General features: G+C 40.1%; 1 protein-coding gene across 1 annotated transcript in view; it reads left to right on the top strand.

Annotated features, from left to right (window-relative positions):
• LOC308123895 (phospholipid-transporting ATPase ABCA1) overlaps positions 1-24,450 on the top strand; it is a 163,111-nt gene that overhangs the window by 44,353 nt on the left and 94,308 nt on the right. Inside the window, 8 exon segments of the mRNA XM_080486620.1 lie at positions 6,504-6,726; positions 10,845-11,066; positions 14,679-14,883; positions 15,606-15,722; positions 16,817-16,988; positions 18,919-19,050; positions 19,734-19,873; positions 20,570-20,707. Of these exon segments, the coding sequence (XP_080342746.1) occupies positions 6,504-6,726; positions 10,845-11,066; positions 14,679-14,883; positions 15,606-15,722; positions 16,817-16,988; positions 18,919-19,050; positions 19,734-19,873; positions 20,570-20,707 (1,349 nt within the window).

Here is a 24,450-nt window from a genome sequence, read left to right as displayed (position 1 = left end):
CGTATTTGTCTAACTTACCCTTCCTTTAATATCTTTCCAGTTTTTTTTTTTCCTGCTTCTGTCCTCCTCCCTGACTGCATACAGATGACAGAACTAAGATAAAGATCTCCTCTAACAATGTCATTGATGAAAGTAAATCATAAAAGTCTTTGAGAGTGAACGTAATCGTGCATTGAAGGTTAGCAAAGAGGAGGAACTGATTGAAAGCAGTGGGATGGAAACAGTGAGTCAAAACTATCGATTTTTGTCAAACCACAGGAAGTTCCTAAATAGTTGGTGGATGCTGAATTATTTAAGCAACCACTTTGAGTCCCTTCCCTCCTTGTATTTCATCCTCAACAAAGCGAGCATAGCGGAGCCCGAGCCTAACATTGCTCCATAACCTGCAAAAGATTGATAGCAGCACTCCATCTGTGTTGCCTATGTATCCATTGATAGCGCTGGCTTCTATCGTGTCAGATCAGTCACCCAGGGACACAAATGATGCGATATCACACTGAATCTTCCACAGCCAAGATTTCCTCCGAGTCTTGGAAATTACTCCCATCCTCACACCATTATGATCTCCATTAATAAAGGAAAAGCCCAGCGATGCCATCAAGAGAAGAGATAATTACCAGGGAGATTTAAGTCCAACAACACAATACCCCCCCCCCCCCCCCCCCACCCCCCCCACCCACACACACACACCTCCTTTCAGTTGACACAAAATATCCACAACCCGTGGGAATACGCAGTTCCAGAGATTAGGCATCTCATTTTCAAAATATTATGTGCTTTGGATAGCACTGAATTTCCAGTGAATCAACCTTCAGGGGAGGGTTTGGATCAACATATTTAAAGAGACCAAAGCCAAAGGAAACATGGAGTGCGGGGCTTCGTATTAAAGATGCATTTGAGTTTCGCATTCCTACAAGCGTTCTACAATTGAAATACAAGTTTTGAATAATGACGACACGTGTTTTGTCTTAAAGGCACAGCAACTAAAAATGCATTAGCCGCAAAACACAGGATTCACTTTGGTTTTACTGAGTTGATGTCATCGTCTCTATTTTCCATTGGTTAAGTACAGCAGTGGTTGTCAAAGAGGGGCAATGGATGAAAGTTTTGTCCCATTCGATTCTGAGAGGATGAATAATTTGATTTCCTTAATTGTTTCTCCTAATTTAGAGTCACATTGTGGCTTCAAGATGAAATGCAATTTTACTGATTTGTTGCTTTATTTTGAAGCTGATTTAGTAAAAAAAATATCTAAGACTGGTGCAGCATGTGAGGCAACAGGATGGGTTGAGGAGGAAAGCTGAACTAAATATTGCACCCAGTGGAGATAATCGACTGCGTGTTGCCATTACGGATATAAATACAAGGTCATTCACTCTGTAGATAACAGAATATATACACTTCATAGACAGTCAGTGACGGATCCCTCCTACAGTGACTATTTGAGTGTTTTTAATGCACCTGATTATTAGAAGTACAATAACAACCAACCCTCCAGCTGCTCATAATTCCCACTTTCAGAGGCACAATATCCTTTTTGTTTCTCGTGTGTATCTCATTGTTGTGATAATGATCTGAAATGAAACGGTCATGGTACAGCTTATTTGCTCATGCCGACCTTGTTGCCTCAGTGTCCATCTTCCTAAAACAAAGGATTAATAATTACAGAAGATAAATCAGGGCCATAAAGCACTGCAATACCTCTGGTCCCGCCGCCATTTACTCTTTCGCCTGCCGAGACATTTGGGCATTTCTATCAATTATTAACGCTTGAAAACTGCTTTTTCATTCATAAATAATTGAGAGTGTAATCACACAAAGGAAGATGTGCTAAAACACAGTGAGGCATGATGGGCGAGACTTTGGTGGTAATTATTTTCTTCTCTGTGTGTCGCCAAAAAACAAAAGGAGAGGACATGATGTTTTCAGATGACCGTGTCTGTGGTTTGCTGGCATTTCTAATTTTAAAGAGGCTCTACCTCTTCAAACTCCATCAAGAATCCATAAAAAAATGTTATAGTAAACAGTTATGCATTCACAATACAACTGGTATTGGCAGAATGTAGCCCATTTCTGCAGGAATCCAACATGAATTGCAGCCATTTTTTTATTTTTATTTCACCACACAGATGAGTAGAGTATGTCGGAACAAAAATCGAGGACACTGTTACTAACTATCATTAATTTCTGAGACATGCTTATCTTTTTGATCCGTTCCTTTCATTTTTTTTTTCTCCCACAAATAATATTTTCCTTGTAGTTAACAATCCAGTTTTATCTGCCGTGACCCCGACACTCATCAGCAAACCTGACTTTAATTTCCTTTTCGTGTTCCTCATTTCCTCCTCAAAAGCGTTCGGCGGTAGCGCGCGCAATGAACTACCAGCAATCTACTTCAACCAAGTCTGACCCTGTTGGCTTTCTGAACCCGAGATAACCAAACTGCGATAGCTCGTACTGTCTTTGTGTACACGCTGTGCACAGGCTTCCGATGGTTGTGTGGGATAAAGCCGGACCCCCACAGGGCCTAATAGCACGTGAACTTGTACTTTATCATTGGCCTCTGCGCTGTGGCATGCTCCTGAATCAGAGGCACGTCCTTTTGGGATCCTGAGGCGATGCTACCCGTCAGTGGGTCCAGCACATTCATGTGGAGCTGATGTTAGACCAGACATAGTTCGAGCCTGTAATGGAATGAGGTAAAAGTTTTTTTTGCTAAATCCCTATGATGGAAATAACCCCATGTTTGACATGTAAACTAACTTTTACCATGTTCACTGTGCTAAAAAAAAAATCATCTTTGCATAGTTATTATCTGAAAATGCAGACACTGGGTTACATGTTCATCTTTTAGCGTAACAAAGAAGTCATTTTTCATCCATCTTTTTATTCTTGCTTTATCCACCACAGACCCATCCAGGAGGACATTCAAAGTGTGGATGGGCTTCCTGTGGACAGGTGGTCATTTATGCATGAGCCATTCTAATTATTTTCATTTAAATGAGCTTAAACTTCCTCTTTAATCTCGACGGTAACTCTGTCAACTATACTTTTTATAGCAAGGCACACATGTCATTGCTTCCTCAAGAGCAGCAAAAAATAAACAAGCACTTATTTATAGTTAATTGTTGTCAAAGACTACAAATGAAACAGTCAATACTTGAAAATGTCATTCTCATTTTTACAAATTTCAGTTCCTTCTTCTCCAGCTAATTTTATTTAATTAAAAGAAGTAATGGAAGTGATACAAAACCATCCGTGAATATTTCTTTCTCCTGTAAATGTATTTCTGAATGATAAAATCTTCTCAAAGAAAAATCTTTAAAGTCTCTAAAATATAAAGTATAATGCAATTTTACTGTATCTTATCTTATAGATATAATCCATCTGTTAGATGAAAATATAAAAAGCCATATACAGTCTTAAGTACACTTTATGCCTAATTCATAAATGCATTCCTTCTTTAGATAGTAATTTATACCAGCAGTAAAGGGATCCACATTTCAAAAATAAAGCCTCTTCTCCTCAATGAATTGCCCATTTTGTGCCAGCCAAGAAGCTCAGTAGTATATTTGCTTGAAATAAGACAAGAGCCTTTTTTCTGCCTTTTAAAAAAAAAAAAAAAAAAAAGAATAGTACACCAACCTCTGGGGAGGCTGTGCTCTACTATCTCTCGATTTACTGAGAAATCAGTCTTCCAGCTTTCCTAAATTTAGGTCAGGCTGCCAATGTAACTGGAGCTCCGTAACACAGACCTGCCTGGAGTTCTATTACTTAAGCACCTTTGATCGATCAGCAAATGTATAATTCAAGAGCATCTGGTGGCAAGGTTGTCAGTGTCAGACACGGTGTGCATGACTGATCTCTTCCCCTCCGGTGCTCGGAGTCGCAGAAGGAGTTAACGCAGGCTGTCAGCTGTTACAGAAACATTAGGGTGCGATCGAGAGAATATTAGGCCAGCGTCGGTATTCAGTTTGATGAACTTTGCAACTTCACCCAACCCCACTTCCTGTAAAAAGATGCAAATGTATTAATAAGCTATTAGTAGAAGTATTGCGGTATACTTCTCATTAAATGAGCGATTTCATTAGTGTCTTCTTGGGCTTAGTTGCTCCCATGTCTAAACTTTTAGAGACTCGGTGTCAACCAATCCTTTCCGGCGGCTTTCAAGGCTTGGTTTGAAAAGCGATCCTTCCCACGAGGGCATTGCAAGTGTCCTCGAAAACAAGTGTGTCTGTCTCTCATTCAAGTTCTCGTGTAACTGAACTTCCTCCGCTGGGCAGCTAACTTAATCTCTTTGTTGTGCTGGCAAGAAAGTCCCATACTTTTATAATCAGCGGAGATGCTTTATTTATTTAAAAATAGCCTTGTTAGTGGCCGTGTTCAAATGTTGCTTTTTTCGTTTTAACTTTGGAAAATGTCATTTTAGTCTTTAACATAAAAGTGCTGCAAGATATTAGCGAGAGGACAAGTGAATGATAATTATAGTAGAATAAGTTTGGGCTGTTTGAAAAGACGTGAGAATTAGAGAAAAAAACAACTGACGGAAGCAAAAAAAAAGAATAAAAAACACCTTTTGAAAAAAGCACTTACGCAGAGCTAACTGGCAATTAAGTAAAGTAGATGTTTGAGTGAACCGTTCCCACTTGGCAGTGATTCAGGAAGGCTTTAAAATCTAACTTGTCCAAAATTACAGGAGAAAATCATTTCATGCACATGTGATGAAAGTGTATTTTCCCCATTGTTTATGTTAAATGACTCAGAAGACTCGCGCCGTTCTGCCAAATCTGGCAGATTTACTTTGTGCGGCATTACGTTTTTTTTTTACTTGCATCTCCCCTCAATATTTATGCCACTGAAGCATCAGTGAAAACTGGATCCATACTTGGTCAGAATGCATTTGATGTCCCTCCTTCACTGTCTCATAAAGCCGAGGAAGCACTTTATTTTATTGGCGGCGGAGACGATATTGACATGGCATTTTGGTGGCATTATGAAGGTGGTTTAATATCGCCTTATTGTGGAGTAACAGCATCAAATCATACATCATCTCTGGCATGAGGTGAGGCACTAAAGGCTCGATTGAGCTGATGCGCCATGTTTACAAAGGTTAGCGCAGCGTAAAAGTGATAACACCTCAAAGGCGTTAAGTCAATGAGCAAATCTGGAGCTGGAGTGTCAAACATGCGACCCGTGGTCCAAAATTTGCCTACGAAAAGGTTCAGATTGATGACTTTGTGTAATGCTGTGCAAAAAAGAGAATGAGTAATTTGTTGGAACGAGTAAATTGGTGTCCCTCATTTGTCCACTAGGGGTGTAAAATTCACAACGCAATAATGGGCTCCACAACTAGGGCATTTGATAAATTCCTTTTCGCTTTCATTGTTTTTCAAATATCCACAAAGCATGTATTAGAATTGTCCAGTGCTTTGCACGTGATACTACAATACTGGGTAGCGAGTGGATTCATCCCCAAGAGGCTTCCTTGTGAGCTGCTGTACTACACTCACATGAATAGTCTGAGATAATTCATTATCAGGCAAATAGATGTTGGAGTAGCATTGTCTGTAATCTGCTCACAAAGTGCCTGGATGCTGCTTTAGAGAGAAACTGTGTTGCCTGGTAGTTTATGTGCGATAAAGGTCGGAGTCGTCCAAGCTCACATTCAAATGGAAAAACATTAAAGAAAATTATTCATTGAAGGAATATTTTTAGTTTGTTAGCTATATTTTTCACAGGAGTTTAAATTTTTCCCGTAATGTTGAAAAAAGAAGCGGTGAATTTCAGCTGGATTAATGAAAACACAGAAATTATTCAAACTTTTGAAAAGAGAGCTGTTATTTATTTTATTTATTCTTGTATTTTCATCTATAGAAGAAGCCTCATCTAATGTCTTTCATTCCAGATATTTTGACTCATCTTTGTAATTAATTATGTTGAATTAGGTTAGGTTATTTTAAGCATAATAAAGCACGTGGACTAAGTTTGAATTAATGTCTTTGGTTAAGGATATCCATCCATCCATGGAGGGGTTTTATGAATTTACTGTCCATATGAAAAAGTCATAATGTGAATATATTAAAATTATAAGGCATCTGTGTTTTTACTCATGTGATCTCACCCAATTAAAAAATAAATGGGCTTCATGATGCCCCTGAACTGAAATGACTTCAACAACCTAAGAGTCCAAATTGTATTTTCTTTAACCAATAATGAAAAAAAATTGAATAAATACTCATACTGTAATTTGGAAAAGAAACTGTTTCGTCAGGGATGCAGTTTTGTTTCATGAGTCAAGTTGTGTGATGTATGGCTTGTCGGATCAATCGCTTTAAACAAGAACATCCCCTTTGCTCATGAGCCTTCACTTTCACATGCATTCGGGGATCAAAGCGTTGGCAGCGGTGCACTCGCCCCATGTCACTGCTGCCTCTGTATCACCACTTCCTCCAGTTGTTAGCTTCAAGTTCTGATCTCTTTCAATTGCTTCCCTCCGCGAGCAGCTTCATACAGAGCATTGGAACCATGCTCCCCATGTTCCTGGTAGTGGCCTTCATGTACACTGTGTCCATGACCATCAAAAGTCTGGTGCTGGAGAAGGAGCTTCGACTGAAGGAGGTGATGCGGGCCGTGGGTATCCAGAACGGGGCCCTCTGGACGGCAACGCTCACAGAAAACATTGTTCTTCTCACGGTCCCCTGTGTGCTCATAAGTGTCATGGTTAAGGTCAGTAGAAATGAGTGACTTGATGGAGACTACCAAAACACAAAGCAGAATATCAAATACATGTGACTTAAGACAAAACACTGGATGAGCATCACTTGAAAATGCACTTTCATGAAATAATCAGACTATGACTTTTAAAAGAGGCACAGCCAAGAAAAACAAACGTTGGACAGAACGCATCCAACCAAGTAATCCAAGGCTGTCCTGGGTCATTCAGGTCAGGGAATAGTTCCTGCTTTGTGTTATGGTATTCTTTCTGTTGGTAATCATCACTAATCACGCAGCGGAGCACAGAATCAAATCATTATCTCTGATTCTTTCAAATCATTCCTCTTGGAATAATTAATTGAGCATGCAATCTGAACTAGAGTTTTTCTAATTAAAATCACACCAATACCACTCCCTCCTATTTCCTATAATTGTTCTGGCTTCTTGCTGACTGGTACTGTATATTTCCACAATTTCTGTGAAAATGTAATGATATATTTTTTTTTTGGTCTCTTTACTATCTTAAGTAATTTTTTATTTTATTTCACTGGCTAAAAGGCTTCATGTTTAAACATAATTCCTCCTGTGTGGGATAAAAACACACATTGCACTCCTGATATTTATATTTTCTAATATCCTCTGCTCTGATATGTTCACTGCTGAGTAAAACCGGAACAAATAAGATACATTCTTGGTCTGGATTCCTTCTGCGCCCACTAAAATAAAACTGTGCCCCGAACAAGAATCTGGAAGGAAGCACCGTTTAGTCGTTTAATTATTTAACAGTATTCATATGTACTGTATCTAATCTTTCAGCAGCGAGCTACCACATGCAAAATGCAGACGAAACAAATCAAAAATAGCAGGCACCGGTTTCTTTTGTAGTATCTCCATGCACCTGATGTGTTACGCATTGTAACCTGATTGATATAATGGATCCAACTTCATCAGACATTGATGCACATTTAGGGAAAAATATAAAGGAATTATGCTCAGTAAAAATATAGTTTAATGTTGTCCTCAAGGAAGCAATGTTTTGGTGTGATATCGTCGATCAAATGGTCCCCACACTTAAGAACCAGTTAGGGAATAACCACTATTGTAAAAAAAGGAAACCATTCATGCCTTTGGTGACGTACGTCATCAGTCTCCTTTAGATGGAGAATATCCCTCAGCAGCTCCTTGTTTTGGAGACACTGGTAATCAAATAAAAAAGGATGGTTATTTCAGATTGGCCTAATCAATTTTTGCAGTTTAATTGGAAAATGCATCTGGTAAATAAAAACTGATATTTGAACAGCTGGGTGAAATGTAATTTCCCATCAGCCTAATGTGTTTGCAAGTCATCAACAATTTGTAAACATTAATAACAATAAATCGAGTTAGTGGAGTGCCTTGGAGGAACAACTGCAAGCAGGATGTGTATTCAGATCACAGGACCATTCTAAATGATAATTTCACAGTCATTTTCTGCACATTAATAATAATAGCAAATCAAATGGTAATTATCATAAGGCTGTGTCTGGATTAGTTGTGACAACAGCCAGTTTTGTCATGTGCACCTGAGTCCTCTGTCACTTTACACTTGTTCTCTCTTCCATTATGGAGGAGGTAATGCATTTGCTGCTCGGCCTCCAGACGGATATATTTACACTGCTCGCTCGCTTGGCTCCCACCTCAAATCAGCTAAATCAGGTGTTTGTTTGACAGGATTTCCTGTTCAAAAACCAACACTGATCAGTGACAATCAATACGCATTTCCTCTCCCAAACAGCCTGTCCTTGTTTTGACAACGTGAAACCAAATGTTTGTCACGTTTGAACTTGGTCATTAAAATTTGATTAATTTGTTGTGCACAACAACAATGAGAGCCGGGGGTGGGGGGGCTATGCAAATGACGGCGACAAAGAACACCTTCACAGTTGGAGAAGCTACTGACGTCTAATTATTCACCCATGCATGCAGGGCAGAAGCTAGATAAGAACTAGAAGGGAAGTCAGAGAACACAGATCTCTGGCAAGACCAACTGTTCACTCATTCATGATGTGCAAATACAGACGATATTTCGATCCAGGTACATTATGTGTGTGTGGGTATATATATATATATATATATATATATATACTACTTACAAGTGTAGAATACATGATATGGAGTTACTCTCTATGATGACTTATCTAGAGCAGGGATCTGTAATGTTTTTTGCCATTTTCTACAATTTGTCTAGAACTGAGAGAGGCATTAATTTGAAGGTAGTTTTGTTATACTACAAACAAAACCATTGTTTTATGTTGTATTTATAAAGTTTCATAACTACATTCTAGACCAGTACAGATGTTTTATTAAACTTTAGGCTGTTTTACATTTAAAAGGTTTGGGCTTTTATTTTAGCAAGCTGATTTATCCGTTTTGACTATTCTATATATTTTATCAATGTGAACTGTTTTAGTCTCTATATATAATTAATGCTGCCATGCTGTAAGCAGCAAAGTCAGAAATTCACCTTTGTTTCGGCACCTTGTTCCCAATCATAGGGCGTGTAAATGTTCAAGGAAACCACAATCTCCTGACAAGATAAAAAGTTGACCACTTTTGCTTTTCCTGCATCTTCAGTCAAAACCCCTTCGACGTCGAGGAACAACAGAGAAGCAAAAATGTCTGCTCGGCAGATCTTCAAGAAGCAGTGATTACACTGCAAGCTTCACAGAATGAATACGTGACCAGGGACTTCTATACTTGTGTGACATTTGTGTGACTTTCACTCTCAACACAGCTCACATCTTTCACCAGTTCCCAGCAGTGACCTTTCTATTGGAGTTGCTTCTTAGAATTTGGTCCCTGCAGTGACGAAATGTACTTTCCCTGGAAAGAAAACAAAGTTTTTTCCACTTCATTCCAAGTCAGATTTTGTCGATTTTAATGAAAACCTTTATTTTCAAATACGTTTATTTGATTATTTAGCTAATTGCTATGTGTGATGAGCATGATTCGTAGCTTAGCAATCCTGTTGATGCTATATCATGCCTTAGAAGGTTTCACTGTGCAGAGAGCCAGTGCGTAAGTGCACAACACTGGCGGCTCCGTCTGTCTGATTTTCATATTAAGATTCGGTCATATTGCAGGCGGGAGCAAGATAATGAACACATATTAACAAAGAATACAAATACAAATGCTTGTCAACAAACAGATGTCCTTATCGCATCATGTATCCTGATACGATTACGTGGTAATATCGAGTATGAATGGGGTCATCATCGCCATCGTCATGTCTCGTCTGGCTCCTCCACCTTCTAGGTTTCTCCGCTCGCTGGCGCGCTCCCTCCCCTTATTCATGACTCTGGCCTGGATCTACTCGGTGGCCATGATTGTTAAGGGTATTGTGGCCGAGAAAGAGGCGAGGCTTAAGGAGACTGTGCGGATCATGGGCCTGAGAAGTGCAATCTATTGGCTGAGCTGGGCGGTGTCCAGTGTCCTGCCGCTGGCTGCCAGCGCTGTACTCCTTTCCCTTACACTCAAGGTGATCTCATAATGATTTAACGGTGATTCAAGGAGGACCCATCTCGGCTTTTAGAAAGTTTTGACCATTACACCTCATCATCTAATAAGACTTTTTGTTCATGAATATATGATAACGAATGTCATAATGTGAATGGAAAGCACAGCAGCAGAATGGAGTTCATTCATCCCATGCAAATTTCGAGCTTGCTATAATGGACAGTCACATCTCACAGTCCTCTGTGGGGACATCAGTCATAATTGCATCCATACAATGGTCTTTTTATCCCAACGTTGCAAATGCTTTTTTGAGAGGGACTCGAGGACGACATCAGCCCAATTTTGTATTGTTGCATTGACAAGTAGCTCTCTAAAGTCAGAGAAGGGTCCTCCTTCAAACTGGTGGAGTAACAGAGTGACACAGTTAAGGACTTTGCTACCATGTGGTTGTATCTGAAGCTCCATACCTCTTACTCTACCATATCTGAAGAATCTGTGTCAATAATCATATTTCCTGAATCTCACTGCCTGCTTGCATGATGTCTGCACTTGAGCTTTTAACACACAAGGAACACTGTCATCACGTGTCAACATCTCTGCCATTTTCTCCTCTCCGCTCCATTCTTCCAACACAGTACGGCAAAGTCCTGCAATACAGCGACCCTTCGGTCATCTTTGTCTTCCTGCTGGTGTTCTGCGTGGCCACCATCACTCAGTGCTTCTTCATTAGCGTCTTCTTCTCTAAGGCCAACTTAGCAGCGGCGTGCGGTGGCCTCATCTTCTTTGTCCTCTACCTGCCGCACGTCCTCTGCTTCGCCTGGAGGGACGTCATGGGTTTCCAGGCCAAGGTTGCGGTGGTAAGTTTGACTCTGACACGGTTTTTAATATCTTCCCCCTGCTGTTATCATTTATGAGGCATATCTTGTATTCATAGGTGTATTCCCAGGTTATGTTTCCACCACTATAATCACACTTAGTCCCACGGCTTTTAAATCCAAGCACAGGTCTGATTTCCATCAGGAAATATGGTCCTACTTCCTCTGCCAATAGTATCTGCCCCATTTCTGTTGCTATCGTGAGTATCAGTCTCCAGGTGATTAGGTGTGTGCCTGTAAGAGGAATTTTGTGGTCTGATGCCATTAACATTGCAACAGCATTGCATGTGGAGGGTGTTTTTAAAAATTCATAACGTCACTGCAAACTGCTTTTTGCTTGATCTCGCATATTTTGCTTGGATTTTGTTTGAAGTGGCCACACTCAAGTTACACAAACTTGAAACATTTCCATGAAAGCAAAGGCTTGGCATACACACACACACACAGTCAGGAAGTTGGGGATTTTCTCCTTTTCTCTGGGGGATAAAGATAAATAGTGTACCATTGCTCAACTTTCAGTGTAGCCTTTCTACGTGACCTTTATGGCGGCGGTGGTAGCATTTGTCCTCAAGCTGTCTCGGGTAGACAAAGGCACACAGAATCTTGAATCTTCATTTCAGCGTGTGGAGATGCATCTCTGCAGAATTCTAATCAGGTCATGTTTTCTTTTCTTTCTTTTTTTTGTCACTTTCAACAGCGCAGTATCAGGTCTGAGCGGCCAGTCTCATGTTTCTTAAATATCAATTTGAAATGGTGGCAGTCAATAATATCTTGCGTTAGCATCAGACAGAAGTACCCTCTCCTTTTATCTCTCATCTTCACCCTCTCTTTTTTGTTCACCTTGCTTTTCGTCAACAAGCAGAGCCACACCGGCGAGAGTTTCTCGCCTTCGCGCCGCTCCTCTTAAAATGATGTGAATCCTTTTCAAATAAAACCTCGGATTTCCTTTTACAGACTGCATGCTGGCGAGGTAGGCGTTTTACATATAGAGCAGAGCAGAGCCTTATTTAATCTCTACACAAAGTGCCATTGCTGGGTCCTCCCCTGGTGCACAGACTCTTCTCCCCTGCTCCAAGTAGATGGATAGCCCTCTAGTCCTCTAATTAGCATGAGCAATGTTCCTCTGACCAAACCACTATCCAGTTCATCCCCACACTTTATCAGAGATGTGTGTGTGTGTGTGTGTGTGTGTGTGTGTGTGTGTGTGTGTGTGTGTGTGTGTGTGTGTGTGTGTGTGTGTGTGTGTGTGTGTGTGTGTGTGTGTGTGTGTGTGTGTGTGTGTGTGTGTGTGTGTGTGTGTGTGTGTGTGTGTGTGTGTGTGTGTGTGTGTGTGTGTGTGTGTGTGTGTGTGTGTGTGTGTGTGTGTGTGTGTGTGTGTGTGTGTGTGAAGGAGTTTTCTCTCTTCTTTCCCAACTCGGATAAAACTACATCGTGCCGAGGCATACAAATTCTTCCCCACGTTGTCCCCGATAATGAAGTCTTTAATCGGAATAGAATTTCAAAAGATCACCTGAATTTATATGAACACTTTTTGATTGCAGCTGTGCACCAAAAGCGAGCCACGGGCAATGTACCAGAGAAGTACAATCTGTACGTTAACTGTTTTCGCTCTTCTTTTTCCTCCAGGTTTTAATGAGGTAAAAACAAGAGAGACTGCAGTCCTCTAATGTTCTTGTAAACCAGGGATATTTTCAATCATTCAATTAGTTCTAAAACGTAAATACTAAATTGAAATTCCTTAAATATAATATGAAACCTGCCTCATTTTTCTCTGGTTAAATTGGTTGATTGATCCGACAGCTTCTATGCCTCTCTTTATAATATACTGTATAAGGCGCGGTCTAAATGCAATGATTGGGGTTATTTAGGGATTTATCTCTGGAGCAAGCCATGAAGCTGCAGACAGGAAATGAGCAGAAAGGAACGATATGCCACAGAAATCCCCGGCTGTGTCGCTATCTGCTTTAACCATTCAGCTATCACAGTGGCTGCTGATATTTGAGTAAATGCCTGTACACATGAAGTCTCCAAATTGCTTGTTTAGTCCAACAAATCGACCAAACCAAAAACATCCGTGCTGCTAATTCCAACGTCTGCAAAGATAAAACAAGACTCAGTATTGACTTAATATTTGGACTTGGAAAATGACTTCAACAATTGCGGAGTTATAAAAAAACAAGCCAATTTTCTGTCAGTCGATTACTGGATTAATTATTGGAGCTCTCGCCTCCTCTTGGTCGTTCACAAAAGCATTTCATTTTGAAAAACCTTTTTCAGAGCAAATTTGTACACTTACATTTTTATGCAAAAACCGGTCGATACAGCTGTTAAAGGAAACCCATTTGTTTCTGAGATCCTCGCCATTTTATCCAGCTGAGCTCGTCCAAAATGTCCGTCTTGGAGAGAGGAGGTTGACTGGATTACCTGTTCACCTGGCCTTTCATATCCGCTTCCATGCGTGTTCAGTAGGGGGAGTATTGTCTGCCTCCAAACTCATGCACCCCCCCCTTTTTTTTTTATCATGCCCTTTTCTGAAAAGTCATAGGAGTCATTTTGTCAGTCGTTCATATAGAGGTTGAGGATCTTTGCCGATTAGCCCTGCTGTCAGCCCTCATCCAATGACTGATGGGCAGACGAGCAGTGGAGGATCGCACAGGAACTTGCCAGCAGGGTCCGCAGCCAGGCTCGGGGTTTGGCATCACTGCAGTGCTCTTCAGACTCTCTGCCTGTTAGAATATCATCGGGTAAACCATATCTACGATGGCTGGTCTCTAAAGCTTCCGCAAACACTTCTGCCGGAGAAGAAACGCTGTGAGCAAATGAGGCGTGATGAAACAGCTGGCAGGCAACATGGCACTGTGGAGTGAGGGGCCATCGCAGATGATGTCTCATGGGCGCGGCATCATTTGCAGTTTCCTACTGTATGAAAGATCCCACAAATCTTTGTTTGCAGCGCAGTCATTCTTAATATTCATCACATAGGATTTTAAAGAACTCAAAGATGCTCGCTAAGGTAATTAGCCAATGCATGTGTGGGTAATGTCCCTTTCTTCATTGCTGATGTTTACTAATTGCTAATAGTTTGTGGTCTGTGGTGTTCGATCTAATATCCTCCACATGATTATGTTATATTATAATGTGAAGATAATGTCAAAATTCTTCGATTTGCATAGTTGTGGTAGTGCATTGATGGAAAAGTTGCTCTTTAAATTAAATTTTTTTTTTTTTTTAAATTAAACTTACTGTAGCTCTACATCTTCAATCGCATTCAGAAATAAAAGTGTGGAAAAAAAATCAATTTATGGTTTTACAATAACTTGTATGCCAAACTATTTCTTGGCTGGGACCGTTCACCAGGCAAGCACCCAAAACACCAGAGCCAGGCTGGCTGTTTCCCTCTGTTTCAGCCTTTATACTCTGCTAAGATGACCAGCTGCTCGCTCCAGCCACATATTTAGTGTCAAATATGACAGCGGTACGAACCTCTCATCTGACTCTTAGCAGGAAAAAAAAACCAAACAAACTCCAAAACAAATAAAGAGTACATTCCAAATTCCTGTACGTCATTAGATATTGGTGTTTTTTCATTTGCAGAGCTTGTTATCATGTGTGGCCTTTGGTTACGGCTGTGAAACCTTCTCCAAGTACGAAGAACAAGGCATCGGTATTCAGTGGTACAACATTAACCAGAGTCCGGAGGACGGGGAACGCTACACTTTCATCATATCCATCCTCATGATGCTGTGTGATGCTGCTCTGTACTGGGTGCTCACCTGGTACATTGAAAATGTCTTTCCAGGTATTATTCACAATACTTGTAATCCTTTGTAGATGAATGTTAGTACAAATATGTTAAGATGATGAAATGCGAAGTCCTTTTTTTAGATTGTTGACTCCTGAATCAACAGCTTCTTAATTTCACTAAATGTTAATGTCAATGAATTGATTACAGTGAAGTGATACATGACTTGATAGTTGAGTGAAACTACAGATCATTTTCATTGCCCACATACAGGTGAAATTGTTGAAACAATGTCATCTTATGCTGGAGAAATGACTCCGTTTTACTGAGAATGTAGGCTAATTTACAAGAGGTGATTTGCGACAGTTTTTTCGAAACGGTTGAGCCCTCTACTTTAGGCAGGTGCTGACACAAGTATACAACTATTTACTGTAATCCAGTAAGAGATCCTGCCTGCTGGTATTTAATTCCATCCACTTTTAAGTTACAAATCTTAAAAAACATGAGGTTTCGGTTGTTTTTTCTACTTTTAAATGTATTTTGTTATGTATAAATATCATGCAGTGCTGACAACTATTCACTGAGGGTTGCACACTTGTTTAATTAAGTTGCTTGTGTTGCTATGTCAATGGGCCAAAGTTTTTATCATTGATTCTAAGTAAAAGAACATCGGATTTGTGCCAGCCTGTCAAGGCGAAACCTACACTGTAACGCAGCATTTTCCCACCAGCCAAGCCAATATTAAAATGTGAAATAATGTTTTCCTTGATTGATCCCAGGCCAATATGGAATCCCTAGGCCCTGGTACTTCCCTTTCACTTCATCTTATTGGTGTGGGAAGCCGTCAGAGACTGACGGGAACTCTGGCTTGCTGGAAGACTCCAGTGTGCATAACGGTAAGTTCTTACCTTTGGTGTGCAGCTGCAGTGTAGCCCAGCGGGCACGTGTGTGTTTGTTCACTCAACGGGGAGACGACTGCGGTTCTAACTAGAAATGCAAGCTAATTGGCATGGGTTGCAAACAAACATTAGCACCTTATTTGCCACGTATGGTGATAATGGAGCTTGGCGCTTTTTGTTTCTTCTTTTTTTTGGGGGGAGGAGGAGGTGGCGATAGAATGTGTTTCAAGTGAGGAATTTCATTAAAAACAGCCATTTCCAATTAACAATTGGCGCAGTGAGATGTGATCAGTTACTTTTAGCTGTCAAGGTTGACAAGTGTTTTTATGTCCCCTTTATTTTTGTATTTTTTTTAGCACAGTTGAGATATTAATGCAAAAGAGATAAAGTTGTTGGGTTAATCAACTGTAATATTTATTTATTTTTTCCCAGCATGTTGAAGTGCAAACAGCATTTTAACCACATCCAATTATGTTACTGTAAAACTAAACTGTCTTGCAGTGGGTAGCTGTTAGTTTTTAGATTTAGAGAAGTGATTTGCAGGGTTTGATTTGTGATGGGAGCAAAAGTGGGTTGTGGGGGGGTTAAAGGGGGGCATGATAAAACTGCATCAGAGTGTAAATCTAATATAAACTTTATTTCAACAAGAAGCTTTACAACTTCATATTTTATTTAAAATGAATATGATGCGTAAATCTTGTGTCCTGTAGGTGATGACTCCACATAGAATTTAAAATACAAATATTTTATGTTTTGTCCCATCTGCTGGTGAAGTGACTAACTATGCAATGGAGGTACTTTTTCCCTCCCTCCTTGTGGTAAAAATAATCAAGCAGAATGACGGATATGTGGACCAGAGGCGAGTATAACCCACCACCCCTCAAAGCAAATCACACCCTGCAGTTTTCTGTGTATATTATTTAGTCCATAATCTGAGTCTTTAAAACACACTTTTAGCTTCACGATGTCCCCGATGAATTTTAGGTAGCTCTAAATATTTAATTTTAGCTGCAGTTAGAGTCCGTGTCTCTATTCATAAGTACGTGTGTGCGTGTGTGTGTATTTATGAATATATGCATGTTGTTGTGAAGCATATCTGGAGAAGTCGCCGCCTAATGTGAGAGCCGGAGTCTCGGTCCGTAATCTCATCAAGATCTACAAGACTGGAAAAAAGGTCGCCGTGGACGGACTGAGCGTGGACTTCTACGAGAATCAGATCACATCATTTCTTGGCCACAATGGAGCGGGAAAAACCACCACAATGTGAGCCCTATTATCTATTTCTCCCATGTTTAGCCACTTGGCTCGGCGCTCGTGTAATTTTGCCGGGTGCAACTAATCCAAATTTTACACAATGGCAACCGCACCGTTGCTACATTAATTCAGTGGTCAGTGTGTTCAAAGAGTGGCATCTTCTGAGAGGACATTTATCACACAGAGTCAGCTGTTGTGTTGATAGTGGGAGTTATCTAATTGGTGTTTAAAAAAAAAAAAAAAAACTGCGGAAAGGTTGGAAGGGGTTTAGGATGACAGGGAATAAACGAAACCCAGTGGCCCAGAAAGTATGAGCGACAGCGAGAGCAAGTGATGCCAGACTAAGGGCTGTGGGGGAAGACAGCTGCTCTGAGCAACTGGAACGAGACGTAACGGAGAACAATAAGCGAAAGGACAGAGGAAGGACTCTGTCGCACGCTGAGGCTTTGTGTGTCGACGCGTTCTCAGAGCGCAGCGTGCGTCCGTGAGAAGTATCATCGCAACTTTAAAACCAAGAACGTCGCTTCTCATGTTATTAATGCATCATTAATGAACACCGTAACAAAAGCTAAAGGGAAATGTGACTTTTTCAAAGGCAGCGATGTTTGTCTACAAATGTGCCAAAAGTGAGACATTTACCATTAAATATTAATTTGTTATCCCCCCGTTCGTTTCAAAAGCATAGTTTCTTTCATTCACTGTCAGCTATTGACTTTTCTTTAGCTCAATTTTTATTTTATTTTTTACAACAAATTAATTCATTACACATCCAGAAGTTTACCAACTATGCTCTTGAAACGTAAAAGATGAAACTCTCATCTTGTCCTTTGATTTACAGTAAAAAAAGTGAGTGTTCCTAGCTGATCATATAAAAGACAATATCTATATATAGTTAGCAGTCGTCAAGGCAACATTATTAACAGGTTTGGTACCCGACTTTGCTCTGATGGTGAAATGAAAACTCAAAAGGAAACATCAACCCGGGCCCTTTTAGCTTCTCCAAGTTCTCTTTGATGTCTTGTGGGGCTTCATAAATGTATGAAAATGTCGAGCTTTTATTGTTTTTTTCAAAATACATTTTTACATATTAATAACATGTTATTTAAATTGACTCATGCTTTGCACAAAATACTTTGTAATGTGCCTCTACCAGAAATAAAATCATCAAATAGACGCTAGAGCAGCTTTGCCCACAAAAATGACAACGCACAAATGGTAAGAAAAATAAATCCCTATTTGCCAATCCAAGTGTGGATGTTTTGTGTTTATCGAACTAGTATCTTTAAGATTCTACGAGTTTATTGGTTTATATCATTACAATAAAAACACAGCGGGACATCCAAGATAGATTTTCTGAATAATAATAGTGATTCAGAACATTATTTCATAATTTTAAATCGTTTATTTTCCTACTAAAACTAGACAAAGAAGCCTTTTTAATTGAAAAATATTACAATAATTATCATTATTTTTTTTTTTTTACTAGAAGAAGCATTGTGGAGATTTTCAAGGTTATTTTGCAGCATTGACTGTCAAAAACCAATCGTAGAGGAAGACTATTTTTTTATAACTTTTTTAAGCACATGATGGAACTATATTTATATATTATATAATTAGATGAGCTTGGAGTGAATTTTTAGTATCTTAAGTGTATATTTTAGTATATTAACTATTTTTGGAAATCAAAATATAATCTCTATACTGTTGACAGAATGAGCAAAATCATTGTTTGAAGGTTAATACTATAGAGTTGGATGTTTCCATATGATTTAAATGAGTCTTTTGCTTTTGAGTGCAACAAACATGAACACGGACATGAATTATACCCCTGATAATAATGTTTTACTCCTCTTTATAATATATTAGAACTACAAATAATCCTGGCTGCATTGTGAGTACAGAGTATTGCTGAGTCGTTTCTGTTTTCTTTCCTATGTAGGTCAATTCTGACAGGACTGTTCCCTCCTACGTCAGGAACGGCTCTCATCAATGGATATGACATTCGCACTGACATGGACAGCATCCGGAAGTGCCTGGGAATGTGTCCTCAGCATAATGTCTTATTCAATGAGTGAGTGAAATAAGCAAAACGTTTTGTTTTCAAACTGGATTTAGTGAAACTTTGCGTCTGCTTTATTTATTTATTTGTGTATTTATTCATTTATAAATGAGGTAGGATCATTACATTGTGTTTTATTCACATATATAATGAGAACTTTGTCTTCAAACACGCCTTGATCACGTTCCCTTTTTCTTTAAAATACAAAATGACCTTTGTTCACTCGGTCCTCCAGAGTCCCGCTAATGCCATCACTTTCAACCAACACAATACTTTTTGTTTCACCTTTATGTCTCGCTGTTCACAAACTGATTACCTGGAAGTCGACACTACTCTTACATCATAATTATGGCTGAGCACCTGCAAATTACTTGCATTAATAATAATTCCAGAGAGTGAAGGCGTCTATATTAAGTAGGGTTAAAATATTCATGCAGGCACAGACATAGGCTCCGTGCCGTATTATTTTCTTAGCTGTGAAGCAGTCAAGACATTTTGATATAAGTCACGGCTTTTCTACACTTAAGTTCACGAGCGTTTAATTACCCCGGTGGAGGTGGATTGTTAATGCAAAATGCCACCTTGGATACTTCAAACACTTGGGTATTGTGAAGAGGCAGGCGGTGCCCTCGTTGGTCACTTCTCGGGTGTCACTCAAACGGGGTTTCTTTCTGATGTTATTCCTCCCTTTCCAGGCTGACAGTGGAGGAGCACATTTACTTTTATGCCCGGCTAAAAGGACGCAGCCGCAGCGAAGTTGAAATTGAAATCGACCAGATGATTAATGACGTCGGCTTACCACATAAGCGGAAGGAGCTCTCCAAGAACCTGTCAGGTGTGCCTCCACGAATGCGTGTTGACATATTTTGGATCTGTGCATCACGGGCGACATTAATGTTGGCGCGTGTGGGTGCGCGCGTGCATCCAGGGTGGATATTATTAGGAGATTATCCTCTTCGCTCAGGATGTACTGTTCTCCTGGCGGCACATGTGCCCGCGATCCGTCTCCACGCACACATTCACTGTAGCCGAGTGTCACAGGTTGTAATTCATTGTCTGGGGGGCATGAGCAAGTCCTACTTGATAAATTGTCCCCAGTCATGGATTGCTTGCGAGCAAAATCACTGAAATATGACTTTCAAGGTTGATCTATGCTGACATTTCCACTACATTAGCACCGCGTTGGATGCATTTTGAAGAGCTTGCTAAGAGAGTAAGCTGAAATTATGCTCAGAAGGTGTATCTGCCTCCCTGCTATCAATCATTCCATGACGTGCAAAAAGACAATAAAACATAGGAAGATGCATCATGGCATTTTTTTATTCCATCTTCACATACCTCGTCTGTTTTACATGTGAAACCAAATCCTGACAGGCTGCAGTAGAATGTCTATGATATCAGGCAGAAATGGTGCATGCGGTTTGTGGGTTTCTTCCTCTTCTTTTTTTTTTTTTTTTTTTTTTGTCATTCTAGTAGTCGGCCTTCTCATGTTGTTGCTACAATAACCCAACTTGGCTATTTTTTCTTTCAGGCGGCATGCAGAGAAAGCTATCTGTGGCTATCGCGTTTGTTGGTGGTTCAGAAATTGTCATCCTAGACGAACCTACCGCAGGAGTGGACCCCTATGCCCGCAGGGGTATCTGGGAACTGCTGTTAAAGTACAAACAAGGTATGGGATCAGTGGTAAGAACCGAGGCTGCACTAAAGTCTTTGAAGCCCTTATTTTTTTGTAGAATTGACTGGAATGCGCAGAGTGCATGTTTGATCTCTATCAAACTGAGAAACTTTTCAAAACCGAGATGGGCTCAAGGTAAACTTTTAACCAACAAGACTCAAACGTGTCCAGTATGAGAGCTGTTAAGGTAATGAACCTGACTCAGGAGCCTGCAGGGTGATTCTTCTCTTTAGACTTGCTGCCTGTGACACTCAATCATAGAGGCTGAGAAATTGTGAATTGTACTTAAAGGGATTGAAATGGAAGCGAGGACAAGTCGATCCCCGAAGCTTTAATTGACATTGCTATTTAACAGAGTCCCTAATTGTCTTCCGAATCAGTCAGCTTGTCACTCTGGTCTATACACTTTGTGGCTGCTAGTGAATGTAGGCAGGACTTGGACGTTATAGTAACACGTTCTCTCAGCAGATGTCTAAATGTTTAATGTGCATTGAGTGACACTCCGCCCTCACTGTGTCATTAGCTTCTCTCTCTCTCTCTCTAATCAAGTCCTTTCCCTTCAATTGGGAGCCGGAGATAACTCTGCTATAATGAGAGCCCTCACATTCCGGCTGCTTGAATGACTCGTGTTTTTGTGCCTTTCTGGTCTTATTTGCACCACAGCGTTGCTGGGGTTTGTCATTAAGAGGACAAAAAAAACCCGTTATAGGCAGTCTATTGGTATGAAAAAGCTAAAGGCTGAAATTGGACTTAATGCAGTGGTTCTTCATAGCTAATTAAGCGTGCAGGTTTTCTACACACACACACACACACACACACACACACACACACACACACACACACACACACACACACAGGTTGAACACATTGCCCCAAGTGGATGTTGTTTTGATTAAATTCAGTGGAGGCTTATTTTGTCTGCAGCACTCTAAACTTAACTCCTACAACCACTAAAGATAACAGAGGAACCATTCATACGCTCTCATAGTTAAAAAATGAAGTCTGCATTGCTTGCTAATTATACCCGACGTGTCCTCTAAAAGGAATTGGATGTCCCAAGTGTGGAAAAAAAAAGGTAACATGCGATTTTCTATATGCAGGTTAGGTTTCAATGAAAATTACCATAAAATGTTTGAAGACTTAAAGCAAAAATGAGCAAATTATGATTTTTTCATTATTATCCATTACTGGAAGTTGATCACTATTAAATTACCTCTCTCATTATATTATAAAATGGGCCTTGAGGATGATATTAATATAATGGATTTCATACATTTAGCCAAGTGCCTTCAGCCTTGTGTGTCTTTGCTGTGCTGTGCATCAATTTTTGTCAGTTGATTAATGCTAACTGACATTTTACCCAAATTGTAAGTGTTGTGTCTGGAGGCATGAGATACTTAGATTTTACTTTATATGGCACATATAGCTAATACTGCCACACCATTACAACATTATATGTCTTGTACACGCACGCACGCACGCACGCACGCACGCACGCACGCACGCACACACACACACACACACACACACACACACACACACACACACACACACACACACACACACACACACACACACACACACACACACACACACACACACACACACACACACCTGTTGTAGGCGAGAATTCCTTTTAATTTCAGCAGCTTTTATCAGCAGGCCTGCAATCACTGGAAAACACAACATTACTATTCAATAGGTTATTTATGAGGACTTAATCAGCTGCTGCAATTGATTAACCGTGCATTAGGTCATGTAGGTGTATTTAACTGCATTACGAGTAAAGAGTAATTCTATCACTAGACTAATTTAACGGCTGCCGATTTAGAGAGAAAGTGACAAAAGAGGAGAAAATGTGTGTTCAGGAAATGAGGGAACCCCTTTTTATTTATGTACTTTGAATTAATTTCAAATTTCCATAGTGAAGTAACAGGACTAAACTAGAAATATTAATGGGGGTGGAAATACATTTAAATGGTGACATACAAGGGCCCACAAGAAAAACAAAGTGTGCTATAAAAGGTGAGAGCACATAACTAGTTGTTATTACAAATCCATTTGAGAAAAGGCTGGCTGCCAATAGGCACCATAATTGTCTCTCTTCCAACACTTACCTTGAAAACAAATTTACTGACAAAACCCATGTTGGACATTTGCAACAATCCCATTTATTGTTGACTCTGAGTGCAGCAACATTCCCCTTTGTACTATACATAATGCATTTTTTATTTTTTTGGTGCCAGGAATGGAAATTAGTGCTGGGGTGAAGCCAAGCAGTACAAATGAGATAAAAATGCATGGCTGTTGGTATTTTGGGTGATGGTTTTTTTGTGCTTGGTAAGTTGTTTTCATGACACGGGGGGGGGGGAGCCATTGTGAAGATTGTGAGGGAAATTTGTAAGGAATCAAACCTTTTCAGTGCAGCATAATGTAGACAGGAAACACGGGCAGTCTTTGAAACATTTAACTTCATACTGAAACACCAGCGAAACACAGGGACATCTGGTCATTATAACTCAGTGGACAGGCTGTAAATGGCATGAAAGTAATTTGACAATTTATAGATTGAAATTGATTGCCACAAGCAACAGTTATGTCAGTTTTGTCAAATAATTCATCTTAATGCGGATGTACATAAACACTGTAAAATCAATTTCTATCAACTTGATTTAGGGGGAAAGAAGCTGAATAACAGAAACCAGATTTCCAGCCTCATACTATCGTACACTGTGTGAGTACTAGCAATTTACCTGAACACACCCAACTCCATTTGATATATCACTTTGGGCTGTAATGCACCACAACACACTATAAATCAGAATACCTTTGTGGGCCATCTGCAGTCCAAACACATTTATTTTTCTCCCAACTCACAAATGATGCAGTGCTTTCTGAGTTTGGTTTTTTTCCCACCCTTGTAAACCACAACAAATCCCCAGGAAAATCATCTGTAAGTTTGAGCATCCCATACGAAATGAGCTGGCGAAGTCAAACTAAACCTCAAGCAATCATCCTCAGCCCCCCCCCCCCCCCCTTCATAAGCATATCTCTCCCCCATATGTTAAATTGACTGGTCTGTGGGCATTCATTCAACTTGGGTATTTTGTTGGCATTTGTATAGGGAGGGATCCAGACTTGCTTGGCAATAGCATATGAGGCAGCGATACTTAACGGAGGAGGGATGGATTTAGCCTCTCAGCTGGTGGCGGGGCTCATAAGAGGTGGGGTGGCGGGGGAATGAGAGAAGGGGTGACAGAGCGGAAATAGTTGGCCCAGCAAAATGGCTACGCCGTGGCTGCAATTATTGACCTCCGAATGTGTCCTTGTGCCTGAGATAATGTGACCTGTGAGAATATGTTTTTAACTACCTCAGAGCGAAAACAACCATGCTCAGCACAGCCTCTGACCTTTCGCAATAAACACCTGCAAATTAGACGGGGTGAAACTCAAAAAGACAATTAAATTTTGTGGGCCGCTACGTGGCTAATGTTGACATACCTCCCAGGACACTGTGAAACTGTGACGGTGCCGCAGGAAAAGTGAAGAGATTTCAAAACTAAATACTTTCTGACGACAGAAAACTTGTCTCATATCATCCACATAATGGTTTGGAGTCAGGAAGTCCTGCCATACTTACTATAAGCCACAATGATACAACAAGAATACAACTTTTTTCAATTTGTTTGTAGGAGTAACTTGTTAGGTCACCATACACAGGACAATAAATAAAAACA

The sequence above is a fragment of the Lipophrys pholis genome (genome assembly GCF_963383615.2).
Source record: "Lipophrys pholis genome assembly, chromosome: 18".
In the NCBI taxonomy this organism is placed as follows: domain Eukaryota; kingdom Metazoa; phylum Chordata; class Actinopteri; order Blenniiformes; family Blenniidae; genus Lipophrys; species Lipophrys pholis.
The sequence above is the reverse complement of the archived record's forward strand: the minus strand, read 5'-3'. Positions and strand labels throughout refer to the sequence as shown.